The 25,569-nt window shown below is 39.1% G+C and overlaps 1 protein-coding gene across 2 annotated transcripts in view; it reads left to right on the forward strand.

Moving 5' to 3' along the window:
- Positions 1-25,569, forward strand: part of LOC135942068 (neuroligin-4, X-linked-like) — a 193,652-nt gene that overhangs the window by 156,721 nt on the left and 11,362 nt on the right. The window contains exons 6-9 of one of the 2 annotated variants that reach the window (XM_065487982.1): positions 18,378-18,566; positions 19,050-19,304; positions 20,270-20,382; positions 20,569-20,823. In XM_065487982.1, the coding sequence (XP_065344054.1) occupies positions 18,378-18,566; positions 19,050-19,304; positions 20,270-20,382; positions 20,569-20,823 (812 nt within the window). The remainder of the gene's footprint in view (positions 1-18,377; positions 18,567-19,049; positions 19,305-20,269; positions 20,383-20,568; positions 20,824-25,569) is intronic. The other variant, XM_065487983.1, reaches the window with a different exon arrangement.

Here is a 25,569-nt window from a genome sequence, read left to right on the forward strand (position 1 = left end):
GTGTAACATTACAAATATGAATTTATTTAGTTTCGATTCGACTCCTTGATGTTTTCTCATTTCGCGTGATTTTCCTGGCGATTTTCCCGATTTTCAGTTCAGCCAAGCATTATTTAATGATATCAATTTTCGCTCGGCAAACGTGGCGTGCTCTTTGCTAAATTTGACGCCGGTCCTTTTGCCACGTTGCACACGCAAATGAACACATGCATATATAATGTGACGCAAGAGGTGGGAGGTTCGTGAATAGCACACCCGGACCCGGAATGTGGTTTTGTCTCTCTCACTCACTCGGAGAAGTTGCCTTTCAGCAGCGCCCGCTTTGTGGGTAAACATTTTTCCGTCGGCTGTCAGTGCCAGCATTTGCCGAATTAGACGATCTTCCAGACGATAAACAGTTTGGCTTTTCACAACCTGTCAAGCAGACTAAATTTGTAATAACTTTGCATAGAACCTCACTACTATTAATTTTGGTTTCTCTACAATTTTGGAAATAGGCTTGTTAGAATTTGGGAATTTTTAAAATACGCCTAAATGTTGTTCCATCATATGAGTGAAGTTTTGTAAGAGAGTAAAGAGTTTTATTGCTCTTTTTTGTTTTCGAGAAATTCTTCATAAAAACTTGAAAAACAAAAACTTTTTCAGCCTCCTTTTGATATTTAGAACTATAATCAATTCCAAATCTCGACTTTTAACCGTCAGAATTTCAAAAACTGCACACTTTTGAACTATTCTTGATCTCCCCTGGCCAGTTGAAGGGTTTAGGGAGTGCTTATCTTCCACCCCTAACAACTCTTCTGCTACAATTTTAATAGCTAAAATGGTCTACTAATACAAAGCATGCTTCCTCCGGGTTTAAAAATTTCATCAGCTGAAGTATAAAAAAAATCTCAGCCTATTGTCATTTACTCGTTAGAATTATTGAATCCAACCCTTTATAAATACTTATCAAAATATTTCAATTCAACCATCTATGTCGCTTTGAAAACCAAACCGACCGCTATAATATATGAATATATGAAAAAGAACAGCCTAAAATTTCCAGCCTATAGTTATCAGTGGCAGACTTGAAAACGAGGCTGATATAAAAGCGAGTCATTTTACTTGCCATAGCGGGGACAGCAAATGCGTATTTCGCGTGCGATAAATCTTCTCCTTCGCCGCGCGTAAACAAAATTACAATAATTTAGCTCACTCGCTAAAAGAATGAGACTGTCATATATCTGCGTATAAATTTAGCATTTTATACACAACTTTCATACTTACAGCAACAACAATAAAAACGTCTTAAAGGGAGAAACTCGCCGAGACATGCATTATTTGACAGTCTCCATTAAAATAATTCAATGCAAACAGATCGATACTATACATTTTATCACATCTCGTAGCACGCGTAAAATCAAAATTCCCCTTTTCCCATTTGTTACAACATGGTTGCATGTGCGAAACGAGAATGGCCGCGTATTAAACTCTTAAAGGGCACTAAATTCGCTTGCTCGCGTCCCAACTGACAATATGGAAAGTTTTTAAGTGAGCGAGTCGCTCTCGTTTTGCGGCCATATGTCATTCGAAAAAATAGCACTAAAACGGGCTTAGCGGAGAAAAATGGCGAGGCAGAATTCCGGCGGCGAACGAGCCACGTTTTGACGTAAGGCTCAGCCAAACTGCAGATCAATGTTTTCGGCAAGCACGGACTGTGTGCTTTTCAAGCAGAGAAGCAAGAGGGTTTGCCAAAAGGGTGAACAAAAAATTTAATTTGGAATTGACGAAAAGACTGCGACCAGTGTTTTACGGACTATTTACTACGCTTTTGGATAATAAAAACAGGATCAAAAAAATCTGGAAAACATTTTCGTGTTGCTCAAATTTTTTAATTTAATATTTCTAAAACAAATTTAAGATTCTAAAACACTTAGAAAAATACAAATAACCTATTAATAGCATTTTAGCACGAGGTTTTTACCGGGTTTTTTTATTCCATTTTGCCCTAGTCAAAATTTAGGGATTGATGTATTTTTTTACAATGTTACACTATTTCCTATTAAAGACGGTTTAAAAATAAAAATTTATTAAAATGTGTCGCTCTTACAACTTTTAGTAATTTTATCCTATCAATGTTTCATCCACTTAAACTAGTTTTTTAACTGATTTTTACTTTAATAACCTAAAACCTTCAAACAAATCAACACTTTTTAATTAACAAACTTTTAAGCGTACACATTTTCTTCTTTTTTATAGAAATTCCAAAATGTTCAATTTTTTCTTTTTACAGAAACCGGAATTTTCTTGCCGTTTTTCACAAAAAAACAAACGGACAGACAAAATTACAAACCCTGCAGGGAAGACTGTTTAAATTTATCAATAAAGAGACTGCATTTTATTCGAGCGTAATTTGTAACTAAAATTTTAGAGCTTTCGTTTTTCTAATTGGAGCGTATAAATTGAAGCAATAAAAATAAAAGCCTTTATAGTTGCTACTGCCGAGGCAGCCCGTTCCTGCTGCTCAAGAAAAAAAGATACAAGCCACAGAGGCTATTATTCTTTTACTGCAGAAAAGTCTCTCTGGTAATAATTTTTTGAGCGTGGAAATTCCCTTAAAAAACCAAGAGGATGGTAGTTAATGGTTCCACGAAATCATTAACAACCCGCGCATTTTATTACGCAAATGATTATTTGGAAAAGTTAATCAAATGAATGCCGAAATAAACACTGATGAATTTTTCAGCCTGAGTCAACATTCGAAAGTGTCAACAGCCGAGCTAAAATTGACACGTCAACCTGCTCATTAAGCACTTCCCCTCTTGAAAGAGTTTGATGAAGAGAGAAAGTTGCGAAACTTTCTTTCCGAGTGGGAAGTCACGGAGGAAAAAATTGCGGCGGAAGAGGGAGAAAAAGAATTCCGGCTGAACACTTTATAAATATTCGCTCGCACACGGCAGCTTGCAACGTGCGATGTTACAAAAGAAGTTGCAAAATACGTAAGTGATTTATTGGAACAGAGCAACTACTTGGTATTCAAATTCAGTCTGCGTCCACGACGCAGGCCTAGCGCGGAAAAGGCTAAAGGGCGCGTCCGCCGCACGCACTGGTAGGAAAAGCAGGAAAATCGGCGGCGTGTCTGCGAAGGGATGCCAGGCCTACAATGCAATCCAGGCACCAGCTATCATCCAAATCAAACACGACGACGACGCGAAAACCAATCCAATCTGCGAAAAGGGTTTATTATTGTAGCATCTAATACCACATTCGTTGAGCACAAGAAAGGGACTGGATTCTCACATAGCCTTGAAAGGAGGTGACGTGAAATAGAAAAACAAGAAGTTTGAAATGTTAGTGAAAATCCAAATTTAAAGTTAGAGAATTCGAATTTATTTATTGAAAAAAAGTTAAGCTTTTCTAATGTGAATTGGGATTTTATAATTCGCTGATTCAGACTGAAGGGTTTTTTGTGAAACACATTGTATTTGTAGTAAGTAAAAATATTTAATTCGTTAAATATTTCGAGGACCTTGTCGTTTTAGTTTCAAGACTCTGTAAAACCATTTAATGTTTAGATTTAAAATATTTTCAAACGGTTGTTTTGAACCTTTAAAATCTTTTTTAATGTTTAGAAACTCTTTTAAGGCAGAAAAATAAATTGCAGAGTCGAAAATAGCTTCATTAAGTATAAATGAGGATTTTATTTTTTCCTCTAGGAACAGTGCTGATATAACTTTTTAGCTTTTTTAATTTTAAAATATAAATTGATGGTCTTTGTGTTCGCAGTCTTTTATTGAAATTGGCTAAACTAATATTTTTACAGGAAAAATGGGATATTAAACTTTCTGACCTGATTTTAGCTTCTTCAATTGTTTGCATTAATTACAAAATTTATAAATTACTATGAAAAGGAAGTATGATTTCAAGAGTTTCCAACCCTTGAAAAGTGGGATCGATTCCTAAATATATAGGACATTTTCTAATAACATATTGTCTTCGTACGTTTTGTCAATTGTCCACCATTCGTCAAGTCATAATTCGAAATAAAATTTTTTTTGTTTGAGATACTCGACAGAGTAATAGAACTATTCGTCTAAAAGAGAATAAATATAAATCTTTCCTATCGCGGAAGGTTGAGAATAAACATGTCTGCATCATTAACTCTAATGCATGCAACGTATCTAATTTTTCCACTACAGAACGCATTTGCATTCGCTCTCTCTGCTGCACAAAGAAGAGATTCCATACAAGAAGCTTTACTTTTATCTATCTCGGGCATCTCCATACGCGCGTACAAAAACTTGAAACGTTTTTTTATCTCCAGTATAAAGGGAAACTGCATCAAAATACGTGTGTACGGTTTTTTTTCAAAAGAGACCACTCTCTACGCTCGCAGCAGGAAGCTTGCAAACTATTTCCCTGCACCGCATCTCAACCCTCTCAAAGGGTGCACGGCCTCTGAAACCACTTTCGTTCTCTTTTTTTTTTTGCATCGGCACATCCGGCCTTTCGGTAGGTTGCAACAAACTCAGTGTTTCGGACGTGCAAAGGCTTGTCCGGAGAGAAAATCGCCTGCTGATGTATGATGTATGGACTTCCATTCCTGTCACCGCGCTGTTTGTGTTCGCAGAAAAGGCAAAAAAATTCTTTCGTCGCCTGGCCGAACTTTTATGGCGCGACCAGTATATTGCTTCGGCGACGCATCAAAAAGCGAAACTGGCAGTAAAAGTTTCCGCGTCCTGGAACACGCACAATGTAATGTACGGCGATTTGCTGAGAATTATTTTCCGTTGGCATTGTTGCGAGTGGTGATATTTCATATGATGTCGTAAATTGTCTTAGCGATGCTCAGCGAAATATTTTTGCGGCAATGTAAAGAGACTTTCGCCACACTTTCGCACTAATAATAAATGTTTGTCACGTACAATTTGGAAAAAATGGATTTTCAAAGTATGCTGACAATGATTTATTTTGGGATCACAAATTACTCACTATTGAGATTTATTTTGACAGCTTAAATGGCCAAAATCACCTAAATTGCCTTTTGAGCTACTTCAAAACATAAAAATCGCTCATATATCCTCTAGCAAATCGGTCAGTTTACCAGAAAAGGGATCATTTGTCAAGTTTAATCGAATAATTTTGATGATTTGATTAAAAGAAACAATTTTAACGAAAATTGTAATGATTTCAATAAGACACAAAGTCGATTTTAGGGATGTAGAATTGGAGAAAAATATTTTATGAACTATAAGATTCCCTTAACTGTCTAAATTTCATCTAATACTTCAAAATTCATGGAGAAAGTCACCTGAATTTTATATTAAATCCCCTATTTCGAGACAATAAAGCTCCAAAATTGGTTAAAACTCATCTGATATGGAACCCCAACTAAATAAACAAGTCATCTTTTTTCCAAAAAATATGTAGTGTTGGAGAAATTAAAATTAAATTGTGACGGCTTTGCTAACGAATTAAAATGGCATTCTAAGGATAATTTTGATTTGAATACAAAAATAAACTGAGCTATTTTTTTAACTAAAACGCACTTGGCTCATAAAATCCCTGCTTTTAAACAGTGAACATGAGTTCCCCATTTAAAGCTTTCGTTCGTCAGTTAATTTTACAATTTACATTACTCTCTTGGCATTTGAGTAAAATATACTCCACCTTCCATGGTTGAACGACCTGTATATTCCACGATTAAAAAATAATGATGGAAACTTGCTGAGGGGAGAAGCGGAAGGATGGCGAGCGTCTATTGTACTCTCTGAGGAGCAGCGAAAACGGCAGCAGCCCTGCGTGAAATTTGTGTAGTTAGAGTTGCTTGGGAGCGGGAGGAGTGTCAAGTCGTAAAACAGAGAGCTAGATGGAGAATCAGCAAGCCGAAATGCAATTTGCATTAAATTCCGTGCTTGTTCAACAGTTCGCTGCGAGAGATCTAGAGAGCCGGCCCGGTCCCGCGAGGGTCCCCGAAGGAGCCGACAAGAGGGCTCGCCTGCTTTCTTGGATGCTGCTAATAATTATAATAATAACCAAAGCACGCCCATTATCAGCCGGCAGCTCCAGTTCTGGCCACCATTTCCTTGGAGATTCATTTGCGAATTAAGCCGGCTCGAGCAATGCAAATTGTCATTTGCAACGATAGCTCGACAACGAAGGCGGCTCAAGTTTTGAGACTTGTCTTCGCCAGCCCTCGGGGTAAACGGCTTCGAGCACGTCAAATGCGATTTTCGCGGCCCGTTTGTCAAGACAATTTGCGGTAGAGAAGGGTGGCATTTATTTTAATTTTCTTCATTGAATTGCAATTCGAATTTTCGACCGCAAAGCTGTTTCTGATTGATTGGAGTAAAATCGATTGTCCTTGAAGCCCTTTAAAGGGGAAACTAAAACATTAAATAGAAAGAACCGGCCTTAGAAATACCCAAAGCTTGCAGTAAGACTGCTCTTGTTGCCAAATCAAATTTTTAAAATCAATTAATTAGTCAAATCAGAAGGAATTAATGCAAGAAAAGGCAACAGAGCTATAGCAAAATATGTATTGTAAATACTATAAATTACATTGGAAAATCTCTCGGCGCACAGTGGTTTCAAAAACAAACCGCCAGTGGGACAATATAATAGTTTGCAAAATGTGAGTATAACTGTAGAATCCAAATTAACTGTCGCATCCTGTGTCTACCATCCTTAGTTAAAACACTCATTATCAAGGAAGAGTTAGTTCATTCAACAAATATCTAACAAAATGCTCTAAGCAACGAAGTCTCAAAATTATTGCACTATATGCGAGCTAAGGACATTAATTAGCGCCTCTACAGCGGCCTGATGGGAATCATGTTAGGACAACGGGTTGACCATTGGATCCCTCATTTTCTGGGCCTTAGAGGTGTGTTTATCTTGAATCCAGCAAAAAGTAGCACATCATGATGGACTCCCCCTTCTCATAGCATATATTTAAAATTAAATATGCGTTGGACGCTTTTACAATAAATCTCTCTTTCCATGGTCTTGGTTGGCTAGCAGAGCTATACGTTCCAATTTTATGCTAATCACTGAGCTCTGTCCATTTCTCTTAATATCCCTGCAGCAGCCACATTTCACTGCAAATTGAATGCATACGCGAGGTGCATGTGTATGTGTGCAGTCAGTGTCGGCAGCCTTGCAATGGTGTCAGGGAGGCGTTCGCATTAATTATGATTCATCGTCCCTGTATAGCGCTGCTGCAGCAGCTTCTGGGGACGAGTGTCCGCGTGCCAAGTACAAAGTGATGATGATGATGATAATAATAATAATATGCAATATTATGCAGCCGGGGAGAGAGAGCTCAACACACACACACACTCACAAGTGCAATTGCGGCAGAGTTATGACGGCTGTCTGAGGCGCATCTTTGATTACATCCGGTGCTGCCGAGAGCGGATTGCTTAATTAAATTGCTGCGCGCACGCCAGCTCAATTTATTTGCACTCCCTCGGCGCTCGCACGGATTTGTTTTTGTGCCACTGATCAAATTACTAATTTGCGCTCAGGCAGGCACAGACCATTATTAGCATTATTTAAACGAGTGAATTATGCAACTGGCAGGCATTTATACCGCCGCGCTTGGTGTGTGCACTGCATGCGAGTGGCGTGCGCAATTGAAACATTCTCGCCAAAGTTGCCCACGTCATTAGTGTCTCTGCCATATACGGTTCGCCCGGCGGTGCATGTGGATAATTCACTCAGCGCAGCTTTTTGTGCGTGTTTGGCGATATTGGACTCATCAAAGAGTCGTTCGAGTTATTCATGCATGGAGGAAAATCGGATTTGTCGGATTTGTAAAACTATTCCGATACAGATTAAAAATAATGTGCATCCCTTTGTGCACAAACGCGTCCTTTTATGTGACTGCGGAAAATGCTTTATTGAAATTGCTTTTATCTATTGGAGTGTTGGTGTGAATAACAAACGTAATAAGCACACAATTGAATAATGGCAAATAGGATCGCATGCGAAGAGGCACTTAGCTCGCTTACATTACATACATTTCTCCCTTCTCAGAAATTAATAATATGTTCTAATACTTACCACTCAGTCATACCGAGAGTCTTTTGCCTTATGCCATGACAAAATTACGGCTGAAAGATAAAAGAAGCTAGAAAATCAAATGCATAACAAGTACCGTGATTTATGGGAGGTTTTTCCTAAGCATCAGATTTGTTATTTGACACCAAATGGCAACGAATCACTCTATTTAGCACTGGTATTTAACTTTTGAAAGTTATAATCGATTCGCGATTGTTAAATTTGGTTGGGCAGCTGAATCACTCGACCGATAATTCGACACGACGAGCCAAAATTCGGTGGAAACGTATAGTCACCGTGACTTTAACGGTTTGTAGTCTGAATATCTAGAAATAAACTCTCAATGAGAACGCTGACAACCAATCAGATTTACTCGATTTCGCCGATTTTTGGCTCTTCGTGTCTATAACAGTCACCCGGATGATTCGTCTGCCTAATCTAATTTGACTTTTGGGAATCGATTTGCGCTTTCAAAAATTTAATATTAGTGCACTTTTGAAGAAGCCTTATTAGTTACAATTTAGTTCCAAAAAGTGATTCTGAATCTCATTGCCAGGTAAAGAATAATATTTAATTGGCTCCAAAAACAGAGCAAACTGTCTAAAATACCCAACCCTATATATTTAAAGTTAGAAAAGGTTTTAAGCAGATGCCGATATTAATATTTCCAGGAAAATAAAATTGGTGATGTATTCGATTGAAGAGGCAGTAATCTAGAATATATGTAAAGAAAACATGTTTCCTGCTTTCTCTTTTTCCATTCGCAGCATTCAGAGACGACCTCGCACTCGCACTCGCAGTCGCTATAGCTTATGTAGACGATCTCTTTACAAGAAGCAAAAATGAGCAGCACCGTTTATCAAATTTACGCCACACGCGCGAACAGCCGGGGAAATTTATCCCTGCGCAACAAGAAATGCAGCAGCACAAATTAAAAAACAAAATAGAAAAGCCGCACAGCACTTCACAGAGCGTTGCACAAAAGCAAAAATTGCAGGCGCATGCATTCCAGACTGCATTCTATTTGCACCGCATTAAAAGGGAGCGCAAGCTGCTGCGGCTCTGCTTTTAAAATGCGGTGCGCTGCTGGAAGATAATGGCAGAGCGCCGGCATTTTTCAAATAAATGTGTCGGCTTGACTAAAAGGGAGAAAATGCATCTGCAGAAGTTATATCAAGTCGCAAAATGCATCTCACGGCACATCTAAATCGAGCAAATTGGCACTGTTCGCTGCTCTACGATTCACGGCCTGTGTAATACACATGAATTATGAAAGGAACATCTCTCGTTACGCTAGTTTTAACCAACACACAGCAATTTGATGCGATTGTGCATGCACGCGGGGCACCAGTTCATTGAGGTTCGCGGTCTTCAGCGGAATTGCAATCAGCTTTTAACTTTGCCAATGAGGCAATAAATATACATTAAAATTGTAATCTCTATCTTGAATTTAAATTGACTAATAATAATTGTGATTGATGCAGCTATAAAATTATTCTTTAATTTGACTTGTTCTATAAGGCTAAACATTTTGGATTACTTTGTTTGTGTAATAAATTTATCAACCAAGCTCTTTGAGGTCATTTTGGCATTATCGAACGTAGGACTGCTTGAACTCGATCCTGATAAAAATAAAATATTTTGCTTCAATTTCTAATAATCATGTAAACTACCAAGCTATTTCTTTATTCAAAAGAGCTCTCAGAGTAATAAATGAAACGGAAAAATTGATAAAATTTGCTTCTCTTCTTGGATTAAAATCTGTTTTCATGTATTTATTTGCAATTCATTTAATATTGAATATATTACAAAAATTAAATCGTCCCTTTGTTTGAATTAAGTCAAGCAAATAGATAATAATTAAGTAATTATCCTTGAATCAAGTTATCGTATTTAAAAAAAGCATTTTCTTTTTTATAACAATAATTAGTTTTAGGTAAAAAATGTTTCCATTTTCTACTGGGCAAATTGATAGTAAAGTCTTTTAATCTTTAAAATTTCGGACAGCAGAAATAAAATTGGGCTTTCAAAATTTCCTGGAGAGTTTACCCTCATTCACTTTGGTCTATCTTAAATTTAATATGCAATTAATTATATAATATCCTATCTCATGAATTATAGTATAATAAAAATTGTTAACAATGTCCCATCAAAACATTTTGAGTTTGAAATTTTTGATTCAAAAAATTTTGGACCAGGGCGGGAAATTTGAGCTCTCGCATCTCTACACATTTGCATACTGCTTTACTATGCGAATGCCATTATAGCGTGAGCCGTTCCGATGAATTGCTTAATAAAATTGATAGGCAGCAGCGCGTAAAACGGTCCCACCGTGATTGTAAAGTATCAAAGTCGCATTATACCCGTGTATATCATACACGGACACGGTGTAAAAACAAAGAAACACGACGCCAGCAGGGCTTTGCTGCTGCTATACATACCCTCCGACATGCCTATCGATTTCAATTGACCCAAATACCGCGCGCGTCACAAACTTGCGTTTGCCTATAAAGTGGACGGTCCCAATTGCAGCTCCTTTGTTAGCTAAATTAACGTTGCATTTCGACGAGTGGGACGTAGTATACTAAAAGGGGTTTAGGCCCTCAGTAATTAAAAGCATTTCATGGTTCTTTCGCGATAAAACGGTTTTAAAGTGGATATGGACTGAAAACATCGAAAAATAATTTTTACTATGTTACCGCTTAAGCATTGTTTCTAAAAATTGGAAAAGACGTAAAATTTTCCCAGGCTGCCATTTAAATTTCTGAGAAAATCAACCACAAGCCAATGAAGTGGCGAGCACTGTCTCCTTATTGAAAATCAGGATTTATGTCCTGATTGTCAGCAGAAAAATTTGCCTCATAATTTCATACTGTTGGATAAATCGTGACGAGAGGAATCGAAATCAAACTATAAACTTTTTAAATTTTTGACAGAAACTAAAAAAACTTAATTGTTTTTCAGCCTTGATTTGATTCTATTCACTTTTTAGAGATGAATTGTTGCTAGATTCCACAATAAAATATGTATATTCAAAAAAGAAATATTTTCCAGAGCTAAAATGCAAAATTTTCTTAATTTATGGCCTGCGTAAAGATCCATTTTAACGGTTGTTGGCGCAAATTGAAGCTGCCAAATATATCTCAAGGACGTCTAGATATTCTTTAAGCTCTGCCGTTCCCTTTCTTTTTATAGAGACACAAAAGCGAAAGCCCCAAAAAGTCATGATGTCGTAAAAGCAGTGGCAGCAAAACGCGGCGATATAAAGCAATAAAAGCGCTCGCCTCTCACGAATTGACGCGGCAGATGCAGTATAAATATTAATGCACCGGACGCCAAGATATTGAATTTCAAAAACTGTGTATATTATTCACACTGCGCTACTTATTATCTGCGTTTGGAAACAATGAAGCGGCGTTTGTTTTGTTTGCCTCTGCGTCGCTCCTCCTGAATTTCGCTCATAATTTCCCTTGTGAGCGCCGGAGCGTGCGAATTTCGGCTCAAAACAACCAGCCTGGCATGCAACGATCTGACTTGTGTTCAAAATTCATGGCGATGGCCCGGCTCCCAGGTGTGAATTCTGTGAATCAATTTGTGTCAGTTTGACAAATATGAAATTTTTTGTACTGCAAACTAAAAATCTAATCTTTATTAGAAAAACAATGTTATTTTTCTGTTTGATTTGAGAGACCCGTTTCTCCAGATTTCACCTCGATTTTTAGGAAACGAGTGCATCAAAATTGTTCATCTAATTTGATAGTTTCGACACTCGTATTAAAACCATGTTACATCAAATCTCGTGAGGAAACTCGCAAGGCTAATAAATTTTGTGTGCCCGCAACTAAGCACAAAAGAGCCTCCTTTCTGATATATAGAAAAAAATTATCCTTTTTCTTTCTATCCGTGCGACACACACGTGCCGCGCAACGCGAAACTCCTTTTCCTCAGTGCTCTTATATATTTTTTTGTTTCCCTGGCGGCAGCAGTCTTTTCACGCCGTCTGCCCTCAAACGGGAAAGTTTCGACGCTTTTCCATCACGCTCAGCTAATAGGCGGCGCATGCAAGTGGAGATGGAGAGATTGTTGCGCCCTGCATGATGGATGACCGTCATCAACGCGACGAGCTGCTGGATTTATTTTTACTCGCTCTTTTCACCGACACCGGGTACTTGTTATAAAACTTGGAGTGCCGCGTCCTTGTTTATGGTTGGTGTGCCGCGTGGTGCGACATCACCGATCAAGATATATTAACATGGCTCACTCTCAATGTACTCCTCGGTGTTGGAGCAAGTCAAGATAAAAACTCAGCGACCTATATATTTAGCACCGAGAGAGGATAACGACTCTTCCGCGATCCTTCATCGTGCTCCGCTCGAGCGGAATGTTTCCCTTTTTCATTGCGATTCAGATTATGCTCGGAGAAAAGAAAATAAAGCTGCGGCATTTTGTAAAAATGATGGACGAGAAAATGAACAATGGAGCCGTAATAAAGGAAGGCTGTGGGAGGATCAATAATTTATTTTAAATCGAGAACAGTCAAAACTTTCCTTTATTTAGGTCATGGTAAATAAAAATAAGTTAAAAATCCTTTTGTAAGCTTTCAAATTAGATAATTGTGAAACATTGCATAATATGATTTTTCCGTCAAATTAAAGACCGTCTTTGACGAAGCTTCTGATCACACCTATCGATTCTTGCGGGTCGAATTAGGTAAAGTGGATATTTTTCCGACCAAAAGGTCCAGCGCGACGTGCATAGCACAAGCAGAACTTTTTTCAAGTAGAACCTTTACCTCCAAAACAATATGAACGTATATGCGAGAGCTGCGCATGCGTCAGAGCTGGTTTGAGCACTTGCAGAGAGACCGCCTGTACTTCTTTGTCAGATCCAGCCAGCTCTGACGCATGCGCAGCTCTCGCATATACGTTCATATTGTTTTGGAGGTAAAGGTTCTACTCGTACTATGCACGTCGCGCTGGACCTTTTTGGTCGGTAAAATATCCACTTTACCTAATTCGACCCTCAAGAATCGATTGGTGTGCTCATAAACCTCGTCAAAGACGGTCTTTCATTAAATTATTTTTTTGTAGTTTCATGAGATTTGCTTTACTTTAAAAATTTTTCCTTTCTTTTTGCCTGAGAATATTAGTTATGCTTAGTCCAATTCCGATTGTATCCCTTGTGCATTTTGACGTGATTTTGTTTGCCTTTGACTGCCCCAGAGACTAGAAATTTGTCGCTGAGCTGTTCCGTTAAATTCACTGCAAATATCGTCGAGGGAATTCAATTAGCCTCAAATCTCGCCAAACCACAATTGCTAATTTTTGCTGAAAGCAGTAATAATTGTAACCACGGTAGAGATTAAGAGACTAATCGAATTTCCTGCCCACGCCATACACTTATCATTCGTAATCGCGTGTCGCTCACTCCTTTTCCTCACCCGTCGTGCGCGTGGATTAACAAACAGTTCGCACGAAAGAACGCAATTAAGCGCGGGCCTAAATGTGTTTAGCGTGGAGCTGCGTTAATCTAATCCGAAATTATATTCTGTCGCAAATGAGATTTTTATAGTCAACACGCCGAAACGAGCGGCATAAGCAATGATATTCTTGTTTAATGATGACGAATGTGGAAATTTTGCGGTTAATGAGAGACACAAAAATTCAAATGAATAAGGGAAAATTATTTATCAGCCACGTATCAGTATCATAAAAATTCGCCAGGGTGCGAAGGAATTTGATAATAAAGCTATGAATCTGCCGTTGACAAAAAGTGGTCGGAAGAACTGAGCCCGCCGCTCAAAGCTGTGTCTAATAACCAGGGGCAGGCTCGCTTTTTTGCTCCTCTCTTTTCGTCCGTGGCTCTGCAGCAGCCAAGCCAGGAAAGGGCTGAATGATGAGCGACGAGAAGGTCTTTACGTGAGCTGTCAATTTGAGCCCGACTGTCACACCTGTCCCCGGTCCTTTATATCCAGACTGATCAATATTATGGAAAGGGACGAGCCGGCTGCAACTCGAATTACCTTAACTCCGCACACCTGAGTTTCGAATTTGCACCGAGGAAGAGGCTATCAAATGCAAAAACGGTTAATTTTAGGCAAAATAACTAGGGATCTCTATTTTAGACGGTTCTTTTGGGAAATTTTCCTTGCAAGAAGAATTCTGATTTAAAATAGAGGCCGATCTAGACGGTTTTGAACATGGTATAAACGGCTTAAAATTGCATGATTCTTGCTCGAAAAAACTGAAGAAAAAACACGTCTTAAGTTACAAATTAAACTTTTAAGCGTTGAAACAACATGTCTGAAAATATATTTTTACGCCCTATTTTTTGACCTGGATTTATCTGTGTCTCTTAAGTGGTCTAAAAGGTCCTGTCAATGTTTTAACTTGCTAATTCAAGTTACTCAAAATTTTATGACTCATGATAGCTGGGGTGTATCATGACACATTCATGAATTACATTAGCTGTGTCACAAATTTGCATCAAATTAAAAGCCCGAGTAAAGACGCTTTAACACGTTAAAAGACTATTTTTAGAGGCAATAAACCTACAGCCGGTGTAATTTTCGAAGGGCTTGCTTTTCTGCGCGTGACGCGAATAAGTTCAATTTTCTCGCGCATCTCGGAACCACACTCGCCCAGGCGCAGTTTTAATTAAAAGAAATTACCAGCGTAAAAAAGCAGTACTCGTGTCATTACCGTTTAGGAACTCCTGCTTTCGTGCTTTAATGCAACTCTGCTTTGGCGGTAGTGTCGCTGGAATTGTCGATGCACTCGGAGAGCGGGTTTGTGAACAATAATTGCCGTCTGCGGTGGTCATTAACGTCCGCACGGCTGAAAAAGCGAGCCAACGCACCCTATAAATAAACTGCTCAGAGTAATGGCGCAGCAACACACACACACACACGCTCACACAATGCTGACAATTTTTTCCTCGCTGCCAATTCTTCTCCACGATTTGCGTGCCAAAGTGTCAGTCGCGAGCTGACAAATTTTGGCACCAAAGTGGAACAGCGCCCGGGAAATTGGAGGCTGGTGGAAAGGGCCAGGTTAATTTGATCACGGCCGACGCGTCGATTTGAATGCGAAGGGAGGTGCGAATCAGTTCATCAATATGCCGGCCTAATTGCCCAAATACTCTGCATTAATGGTCAGTTCGTTGAAATTCATGAAAGTGTGAGGATGACCACACCATCGCTGCTTCCTGGAAAGGGATTTCATGCTTAATGCCCAAATCGATTTATGTTCCTGCTCAAATTTTGGAGTAAAATATTTCTTTAGCTTTTTTACAAAATAAATCAAATATTTACTGTCATAAGTAGTTTTGAAAGCGCTCTCCGGGAAGGTTGACCGTCTGACTCTCCAAGTCTGGCGACATACCCAAAGTGGACACGTGCCTGTGAAAGCTGTCAGAGCGTGTTGTTGCGAGAACAGCAGGTTCCGTTGGCACACTGAGAGTTTCTCTCTCTCTCACACACAAACAATTGTGTATGTTTCGTGCAAGAGCAGTAGTTGCGAAAAGGCAGAAAGTAATCTCCGAAAAGAGCAGAATGCGAAATTGCTTTGGCGGAGTGGAAATTAAAATCGCATCTTCTGGAAATGAGAAACGCGCTCTCTTCATCCAGGTTTCCGCCCCTTTCACACCAAGGGCTGATTGGACTCGAGCGGATCATTGAACAGGGCAGCTAGCCGCGAGCTGGATTTTATTTCACATACATATATAACGACGAATTAGAATTAAATGTGTAATTTCCAGCGTCACTCGAGCCGACGTGTGTGTATCTGATCCTGTGTGCTGCGCGCACACGTTCATTAATTATTGAAGTCGGACGGAAAGGTGATACTTGTCGGCGCGCCCATTAAAAGCAGCCCCGACCCCCAGTGGGAAATGTGTCAGTGCAATTACATTCTGCCTGCCTGCCTGTTATTGCTGATTTAGCCGGGGCAATCTAATTGATTAATGGCGCAATTAACGTCTGGTATTAATTAGATTGCAGGCCATGATGCCGCTGTTATTGATTCTCTCGCCTTTCTTTGTCTGCTCAGTTTTTGATACTTCCCGGCACGTGCTAAAAATTTCCTAAGAGAAAATTTTTTATTTACTTTTCATCATTTTTCCTAACAAGTTGATGGTTCATTAATTGGAAGTAATAATCGTGGAAATTCAAGAAACTTAGAGTACGAATGGTAGACCAATATAGTAAGAGGAGTTAAAAATCGGTTAAAAGGGGGTACGAGGGATTGGCGTTGGCAACCTGAGACCACTTTGGTTCCTTGGAAGAGGTGACAATGAGCCAAAAAAATTTCAATTCTAAAACGAACTATTTTTCATTTTTGTTTTGGTCTGAATTTCCAACTTTTGGTCAGCTCTTTTAAAGAAACATAAAGCGATTTCAGTTCAGGCTTTGTCATAATTTTTTCTTTATTCATTAAAGCCTCTTTCAGTGGAAATATTTTCAAACAAAAAAGGAATCGGACGAAGCCAAACTTCTCATTACGCTACACCAAGCGAACAAAAGAGAGAGCAAATCTACGCTTTCCAGCGGAGCGCTATTAATTGTAGAAAATAAGTCGAGAAATGTCTGTTAATGTGGCAACACAACAAAAGGCGACTTTCACGTCTTTACGACACATTATATTTCTCAAGCTCGTTTTCGCTCTTGTCATTATCCACGCACAAACTTTACCAACTTAGCTTTTGCGCGTTTGTAATTACGTAATTACTCTTTCAAACAGACTCATTTCACCGTAAAGGCCGCGAGACCATTTAAATTTATTTTACTGCCTTCAAGAGAGCGAAAAAGAGGGACGAGGGGGCTGCAGAGAGCTTATTTCCACCTGCGAGCAGAGGAAAGAAAAATAATGTGCGCGCCCCGCGCGTATTGAATAATTTACGCGGCGCAAATGGCTCCGGCGTAGGAAAATTCGCAAAGTGCTAGCTTTTTCTCCTCGCACTTAGCACAACCAGCCTTTATTTATACAATTCCTCGACGCTGCCTGCTTCATTAAGATGTGTACTTCAGATAATTTTATCTGTACGCCGCTCCTCGCTGAGGAATTTTCATGGAAGCAACAGGGTTGCGATTTTCAGTCTTTTTTTATATTTTTGTCCAAGAAAATACGATTTTTTTAGCCGGTGCTTTACAAATATTTCAGTCCAATTTCCAAATCAAAAATCACGTGTTAAGTGAATTTATTTTAATTAGATTGTGTCTCTATTAAATAGAGGCGGTTTCATCAAAGCCTGTTGATTTAGCTATTTATAGGGATTACTATTTAGTTCAAACTCTGCCACAAAAATTAGAGTAGGTACCAAAGTTAAACCGAAAAAATATAATAAATAATAGATTTTAGGAAAATATTCGACTGTCTTAAATTCCCAACCCCACGAGGAACCAACGCGACGAAAAGAGCAACCCGCCTTATTTTAATTTATCGACGACTGGCGGCAGCTTAGATTAAGCCCTCCTTTATTTGATGGGTGGGCCGAGATTTGGCCCTCGCAGCTTTAATGAGCCTTTTTACAATGTGCTAAAGCAGCTGGCAAAAAAGCGGCTGCACCCTTTACTGGCCTACAAAACCGGATTGATTAGCCTGCCATCGACGTGAGCGAGAGCTACAAACGAAACGAATCTCACAGATTGGCCTGTTAATATTTTATTCGCCGTCGCGCAAATATGCCGGCAGTTTCGCTTTGATTGAACTTTTCACTACGATAGTGAGAAAGAGAAAAAAACGATAGCAATGAAATTTATTGCTTTGGGTTTCGGCGGAGAGAAACTTTCTCCAAGATCGATATGGATGGCTAAGGCTTTGGCGTATATAGTTTTTCCTGAAATGTTTTGTTCTGGAATTTTTATGGAAACTTTACCGATGCACAAAATTGTTTAGCGTGGTTTTTGAAAAATTTTCAAAGTATTTTCAACTTTGTTCCACCTTTAAGATGGCTATGCTCATATTATTTCTGATGAGTTAGACTGTTAAACTTGATTTCGAGACATTTTCATGAACCTCGATCATAGCCCACGGGATGTGCTGAGAGCAGAGAGGTTCCAAAAAATATGAAATGTATATAGCTGCAAAATTTTAACTTCCACTTGATTGGCCAATACTAATTAATTTGACGAAGAAGAAATATAAAAGAATGGCAAAAGAGAAGACGAATAATTAAAAAATGATATTTTGCGAAGCAATTTCTTGTTTGATATTGATTTTTTTCAATAATTGCATGAAATATTCAAGGAACATTTCAATACAACCTGAGTTAATGCTTAAAAAAATATTTCTTGTCCAGGAAAAATGCACTCAACGATGTTTTTGTCTGTCTGACAGGTTTCCTAAAAACCGGCCCCGGCGTGGAGGGGTCGGGCCTGCTCCCGGTGAAGGACGTGGAGGCGGCAGTCCGGTGGGTCAAGGAAAACATCGCCGAGTTCGGCGGCGATCCCAAGAGAATCCTCCTTGTAGGGCATCACACCGGGGCTACCCTTGTCAATCTTTTCCTACTTTCGCCCGACTCGAAAGGTGAGTTTTGACGAGAGGGAATAAAAACCGCACAGCTGCTCTGCGGATTGCTTTCCAAATCACTGCACTCTGTCCGCAAGTTGTTTATCTCTTGGGTTAGAAACGAAAAACCTTCTTCCTCGAATTTTTTAGGTATATCATCATTTTTCACAAGAGCTTATAGCAATTTTTCTTCTGGAAAAAATTCAGGGAATTTCTAAAATTTCAAAATTAGTATAAAAATACAGCTTATTTCCTCCAATTTTCGTGAATTTAGAGTTTATCCAACAAAATTTAATGATACAACGTTCTTAACTTAACCTATTTTCGCGTATTTCAATTTTCTTGCTGTTTGAAATTATTTGAAAACATATTAGATTTTTTTGCCTAAAAATTAAATTAAATTTCGCGTCTGAACTAAAATTTGGTGATATATTTGGCTTTTTATTCACCACTGGCCATAAATGACGACAGCTCAAATCCCTGCTTAACAAATCACTGCAGGTCTGGTTTCCGGTGCTGCCCTTTTGAGTGGTAGCGTGCTGAGTCCTTGGGCCGTGCAGTTGGACGCCGACAGGGCCGCCGCGTCGGTCGCTCGCCAAATAGGCTGCGAGCTTAGAAGAGATTTCCTAGGCTGTTTGCAGCGTGCTCCGCTGGCCAAATTGATGTCTGTTACTCTGCCAACACCTGCCTACCTGCCTAGAATAGGACCACCCCTTCCAGCCGCCGACCCGGAGCGGACCATGAGGGAGAAGACTGGTGAGACATACACACGCAGCCGAACAAATCGAATTTTCCATCACCGAGAATTGTTTCCGCTTGGAAGTGTTCGCTCGGTTCTGAGAAGAGCTTTTGCAATGCAATGGCGGTGATATATATTTAGACCATCATTGCAGAGCTTAGAAAATCGTTGAATGGACGTATAATGCAAATTTTAATCACCTGAATTTGTTTTAAAATACTTTTTAAGAAAAAACGAAGGTCATATTAATTAATTTTTTTGTCAACACAATGGTGAATGTGCAAATCAGATGTTAAGGAAAAAGCATTATTAATTGTTCGTTACTCTATTATAATATTAAATTATTATTTAGGATTTGAATGAGTTCATATTAATAAAGATTAATAAAACTAGACTTTGAGTCAGAATATTAAATTTTAGACTAGTCACCTGCATTTATTTGATATTAAACCAACCGCATTTTTCTGAACTTCCAATCATCACGGGACCATCAAATAAGCATGAATTACGCACATTAAATCCATTTTAACCACTCTTAAAATAATCCAAAACTGCTAAAAGCGTTTAAATACTGTCTCAAACCGTGTAAATTGGCTAAACAATTTCTCAACCACAAGTGTAAATATTTTATTTGTGAGAGCAAATAACTCCACCCTTGTTGAAATTTCATGTTAATTAAAATATTTTTACCTGTCGGAAAAAAGATGATCTTGAGAACAAATAAACAAAATGTTCACTTTTTTAACGGAAAAAATATAAATTAGACATTGGAACAATTAAAATCACAGCACACCCTAATTTTTCGACGGTGATTTTGCTGGGAAAAAGATCGTTTGCTGATATATCACATTTTATTGCATTTTTACGCGACATTAGTGAGAGATCAGCTCATTTTCGGGCATTCCCTCCTTGAAAGGACCATTTTTAGTGTCGCACTTTGTTGTTACGGTTGCAATTTTATTATGATTCCCACTTTTTACAGCAGGCGCTTTCGCAACAGTGCCCCTGATGATAGGCTTCACGACCTCAGAGAGCGTTCACGAAATCAGCGCCTACGAGCTGCAGTGGGGCATGGAGGAGGACAGGCAGGCCCAGGTGGGTGCAAAATCTTCATTAGCGCCGCTAACTGGGGCACGCCGACTGCCCCTGAGACCAGATTTTTTTTAATTCGCATGCTGGTGTGTAATTTAATTTAGAGCATAGTTGCTAAATTTTCCCATGCGCACTGCGCCAAAGCTGAAATTTACCGCAAATATTAGCACGCTTGATTTGTTGTTGCAGGTGCTGCGTACTTTTATCAGGAACGCTTTCACGTGGCACGTGATCGAAATCCTAGCCGCCGTGCTGAACGAGTACACCGACTGGACCAAAATCGTGCAGCACCCCATCAGCCTGCGGGACAACACGTTGGAGGCTCTGACCGACGGCCACACGGTCGCCCCGCTGCTCAAACTGGCCAGCCTGCACTCCCGCCGCGCCGCCTCCACCTACGTCTACCACTTCGCCTACCAGGCCAAGGACGCCGATTTCCCACAGGTAAAATTTTGGAGAATTTAAATTACCTGATTTTTCGCAGGATCGTTTATTTGAGTTGAGAAAAATTGTCTAAAAATGTAGCTATTAAATTTGTCCAAAGTTTATGGAATTAATCATTGAGTTTGAGAGCAATTATATTTTTTATTTTGATATAAGTAAAATACTAAAACGATGAATACTAGCTTGACAATAATATAAGAAAATACTCAATAGAAATATCGTAATCATTATGTAACGAGTAGTTGGTTACTTTCATGTTGGCTAATTTTCTCTCAACTGCATTATATCGCCATCTGAATGTGTGAATGATAAAAAATTGTGATAAGTCTTCGTGCGATATTTAGAATTTTGATGATTGATTAATTAAACGAATATGACCAAACGAGGAATTAATTTTATTCAAATTCTATTTTTTTAAATTTAAAATGTAACAATATTATTTGCTACAAATTTGGAAATTTTTGCAAGTCTCGTTAAATATTTAGAACATTTGAATATTTTGACACTAATGGAGAAATTTTCATTTCAATAAACAAATTATATTAATTTTATTTTGGTACATTTTTGAGTAAGATCGAAATTTTAACATTCTTAATTTAACTTTTGTCAAAATTCAACCTTCTATTGGCAATATTCAGGGCTGGAGGCACCTCATGGCCAGGACGGCCAGGTTTTTTGCTTAACTAATACAAAGGGGGCGAGTGGGAAATGTTAAAACTGGTACTGTTCGCTCCGCAGGTGTCGCAAATTAAAAATCAATGGGCGAGCCATTTATTTCGCTGGCGCAGGTGCGTTTTTTACCGCTGGAATCACACGCTCGAGGTATAAATCAGCGTGTCACAACAATAATTCATTATCAGAAACATCTCCAAAGCGCTTTGCTGCCCTCTGCTCAAATGAATTGTCGATTTCGGGAGCAACAACAACATTTGGCGTGACAAAAATTGATTATTCCCCTCGCTTGCGAACTAATGTGTCGGCCTTGTGCATATTGAAATTCCTGCGCCAGCCTGCTGGATGAGAGTTGCGGTGCGCGATCGCACGCTCGGCCAGTCACTTAGTACGCTGTAATTAAACCGTGATCATAATATGGCCCTCTAACCAGGCTTGCGGGCGTCAAGTGTGCATGCACGCTTTAATTGCTTCCTATGCAAATAATACCACGAGAGAGTGAGCGCACAGCTATTTGCCACGATAATCCCCTTTCTGGCCTCCTGTCCTCGTCCTCACTCCCTTGCTGGATTTTTGTTGCTAATCCTAGGTATTTTTCATGTTTTATGTAACTGCTCAAAGCTGCTTTTGCTGTAGTGGATAATAACACATTTTTCCTTTTAAATATGGAGATGTTAAAGGAGCACTACTTGAAATTTCATTTTTTACCATAGCAATCGATTCATGAGGGTTGAATTAGGTTTGTTAATCGGTCGAAAAAATTTGCACAACGTGCCAAAAATTGGCGGAAACGTAAAATCCATTACTTTAAAATATATTGTAAACAAAAGCTGAAAGATTTAAACGTAAAGAAAAAATAATTCAGAGCAAAATTTATTTACAGAATCTGTTTCTATTTTTTTCCTTCATAACAGACATTGAACTGTGGCAAAATGGTTTCGTTTGAACTGGCAACGATCCGAATAGAATCAAATTGTATTCCAAATACTGCTCGTTTAAATTTTCAATCGCATCAGGAATGTATTACTAAAATCAAATAATACATATTTCGGGCTTCAGTAAAAACCATGCAATTATTTTGATTTAAATTGCATGAAACAGAATCGGTACTAAAAACGAGAACAATACTCGTATTTCATAATTTGAGTATAATTTACAAATTTAAACTTGTCTGTTAACGGTGCAATGAAAGTCCAAAAAGCTCGTTTCATTTGAAAAATATTCCAACGAACTACGATACAGCTAAAATAATTCGCTTTAACTACCTCTGCGAAAATAAATGAACATCGCACGTCATATTTTTAGGAGCTTTAATAGCATCTGCCATTTTATGACTTTTAAGATAATGGCCGGGTAAATTACGCAGTTTCATCGAAAAGAACGCACGCCGGTGGCTTTTTTTATAATGTAGCAAATTCGTATATGCGCGGCGAAGGCTGGATCAGGCAGTGATAAAAACGGGATTTAAATGATTAACTGCGCGCTGGATAACTGGCACACACAGCCACACGTGCCGCTCACACGCACAACACACTCACGCATTTGGACGCAATATGCATGCACAAAAAGGCGAGTTGAGAAATAAAATTTGCATTTAAATTGGCAGCTCGTGTGTGTGTGTGGCTTCGCACGCAAGTGAAATTGCGTTCCGAATGCGAGCGCGAACGGGATTACGATGCTGTTTTATGCGCCTCCGGGATTTACGCCGCGATTTGTCATTTGGGTTGCGAGGCCTGCAATAAGAAGATGCTTTGGCAGCGTTTCGATGCGTAATTTGCATTCATGCGGGTGGGTGGTCCCCAACTACCGCGACCCATTCGGCTCAAGCAGAGAGGGGCGAGAATCAATATGCGTCTATTTAAGAGGGTGGTAAACTGTGACGACTGGTACTTCAATTTATTCCAGCTGAAACTTATATATCTGGGAAATTTGGACGGTTGGTTACTTCTTTTACGCTGCAAATCTTTACGGGCGGTCTCAGCATAAATAAATTGGCCTAAATTTTCCCATTATATCACCGTATCGATGTTCACATTACGTTGGTGGCATTAACCCAAAGAAGATACAGTAAAATTTCAGTGCTTTTCTGGATTTTAGGGTTTTTTGACAAACAAAGAAATCAACCATTTCTCAGAATATATTTAACATACTATCAAACTGAACCAAACATTATTTGAAGACCCTTTTCATGTCAAACAACTTTTGTGAAGAAATTATTTTTCAAGACCATTTTTAAATTTTGAGTTTCAAAGTTTCTTTATTTAATATTTTAGGTCAAAGGTCAAAACTAGGCTTGGGTTGAATTTCAAAATATCGTGCGAACGCGAGATATCAGCTCCCGCTCGTTAGAAATACAACTGAATACATACTGGTACCCCCTGACGAGCCGAAAAGGTTTCTGGGTGGTAACCTCATTCCTTTACAACCCCTCTCCACCCCTAGATTCAAAGGAATCCATTCATTTATGTCCAGCACTAATTGGTCCTGAACAATTAAAAATGGTTTTACACACCCTCCATCATCAACCCCGTGCTCACTGTGAATATGCTTCCGCTTGGACTGTTGTCAAATTTTTAGTTTAATTAAAAAGGATTCTAGGCTAGTTTTTACATTGTTATGGTTTCATTAATTCACTTTTGACCATTTCCAGCGAAACCTAATTAAAAATGTTCATTACCAACAGTTGAGTGCGACACGGCATTTAATTATGAATTGTTTTTGTATATTTAGCGACCCAAAAGTTGGCGTGGCTGCCAGGTATAACGATGGCCCAGCAACATTTTGTTTCACCGCTGACAAAGCCACTCCCCGGGTCAAAGAAAACAGGATGAAAGCCCGCCAGCGGAATAGGGAAGGGCGCGTGCAATAATATTCCCGAGTTCAAAGAGAGCTTAACTTTTCAGTCGGTTCGCTTTCATTTCGAGAGCGGTGAAAAATTCACGATTCGCGGAAGACGCCATGATAATGTTCGCTGGCTGCTCATGACAGAGTTATGCAACGCGCCGAGCTTCCCGGTCGCGCAGGTTGCATAATGCATAAAATTCGCAGGCAGGCGCTCTGTGCCGTCGCCGCCGCCGCCGCGGGTCGTGATCAGGAGGTGAAAAATTCGTCATTGGATGACTCGATTTTGCAATTTTGTCTCGCGTAATTCGCCATGCTAACTCAATAAAGGCGCCACCCTCACCCTCTTACACGCAAAATTAGATTGGCAATGCGTGTGTGTGTGCCGCAGACTAGTTTGCGCTCGCGGAATTGACGTGACGTGAGCGATGGTGGGGTATGTCGGTGGTGGCTCGTTTTAAATCGTGCGAGAGTAAACTCCATGCATAACAGTTGCTCTCGCGCTAGATGCAAATTACGCTTGAATTAGCACTTGCTTCGAGTTCCGATAACTTCATTGCCTAGTTAGTTACGTTCACTCCGTTTAGCTTTCTAATGAGCTTGTTCCTAATTGCGGAAAATTGATGTGATTCAGCTTGCGCGTGATTCTACCGGCCTATGAAATGGAACTTGCTTAGTCAACAAAATAGTTGGTTTTCCGGCTGGAGACATTCGATTAACTCATTTTTTCTAAGAGCCTTGAATTTCTTCTGCTCTCTCAATTTTATAACTTGTAAAAGCTGTATTCTTCAAAATACAAAATACATTTCCAAATATTCATTCAATCAATGATTTATTAAAACGCAATAATATGCGTTTAAATTAATTTCCAAATTCACCCTGGTACTGATAGAATTGTGCATAGCTCAACAACAAAAATCAATTTTCCTTGTTGCAAGAAAAGGGCAACAATAATTTCAACAGTACAAATTTTAGTGTTTCTTAAGCTATGTGCAATTTTACCGTCACCAGGACGAAAAATTTTAATTTTATGGCAGATCAGCGGGGGTAACTTTACCCCACATATCCCCAAATAAAAAATAAATTGCAAAAATATTAATTGGAAACAGGAAATCAGTTAATCAGTTCAGTATTGTGAGGAATGCAATTGTTTGATTCATTGTTTGATTGCACCAGAGTTCTTGTTCATAAACTGATTCGGCGATAGATTGTTTCACAGATGGTATCACGTGA

Source organism: Cloeon dipterum, chromosome 4 (assembly GCF_949628265.1).
Source record: "Cloeon dipterum chromosome 4, ieCloDipt1.1, whole genome shotgun sequence".
Taxonomy (NCBI): Eukaryota; Metazoa; Arthropoda; class Insecta; order Ephemeroptera; family Baetidae; genus Cloeon; species Cloeon dipterum.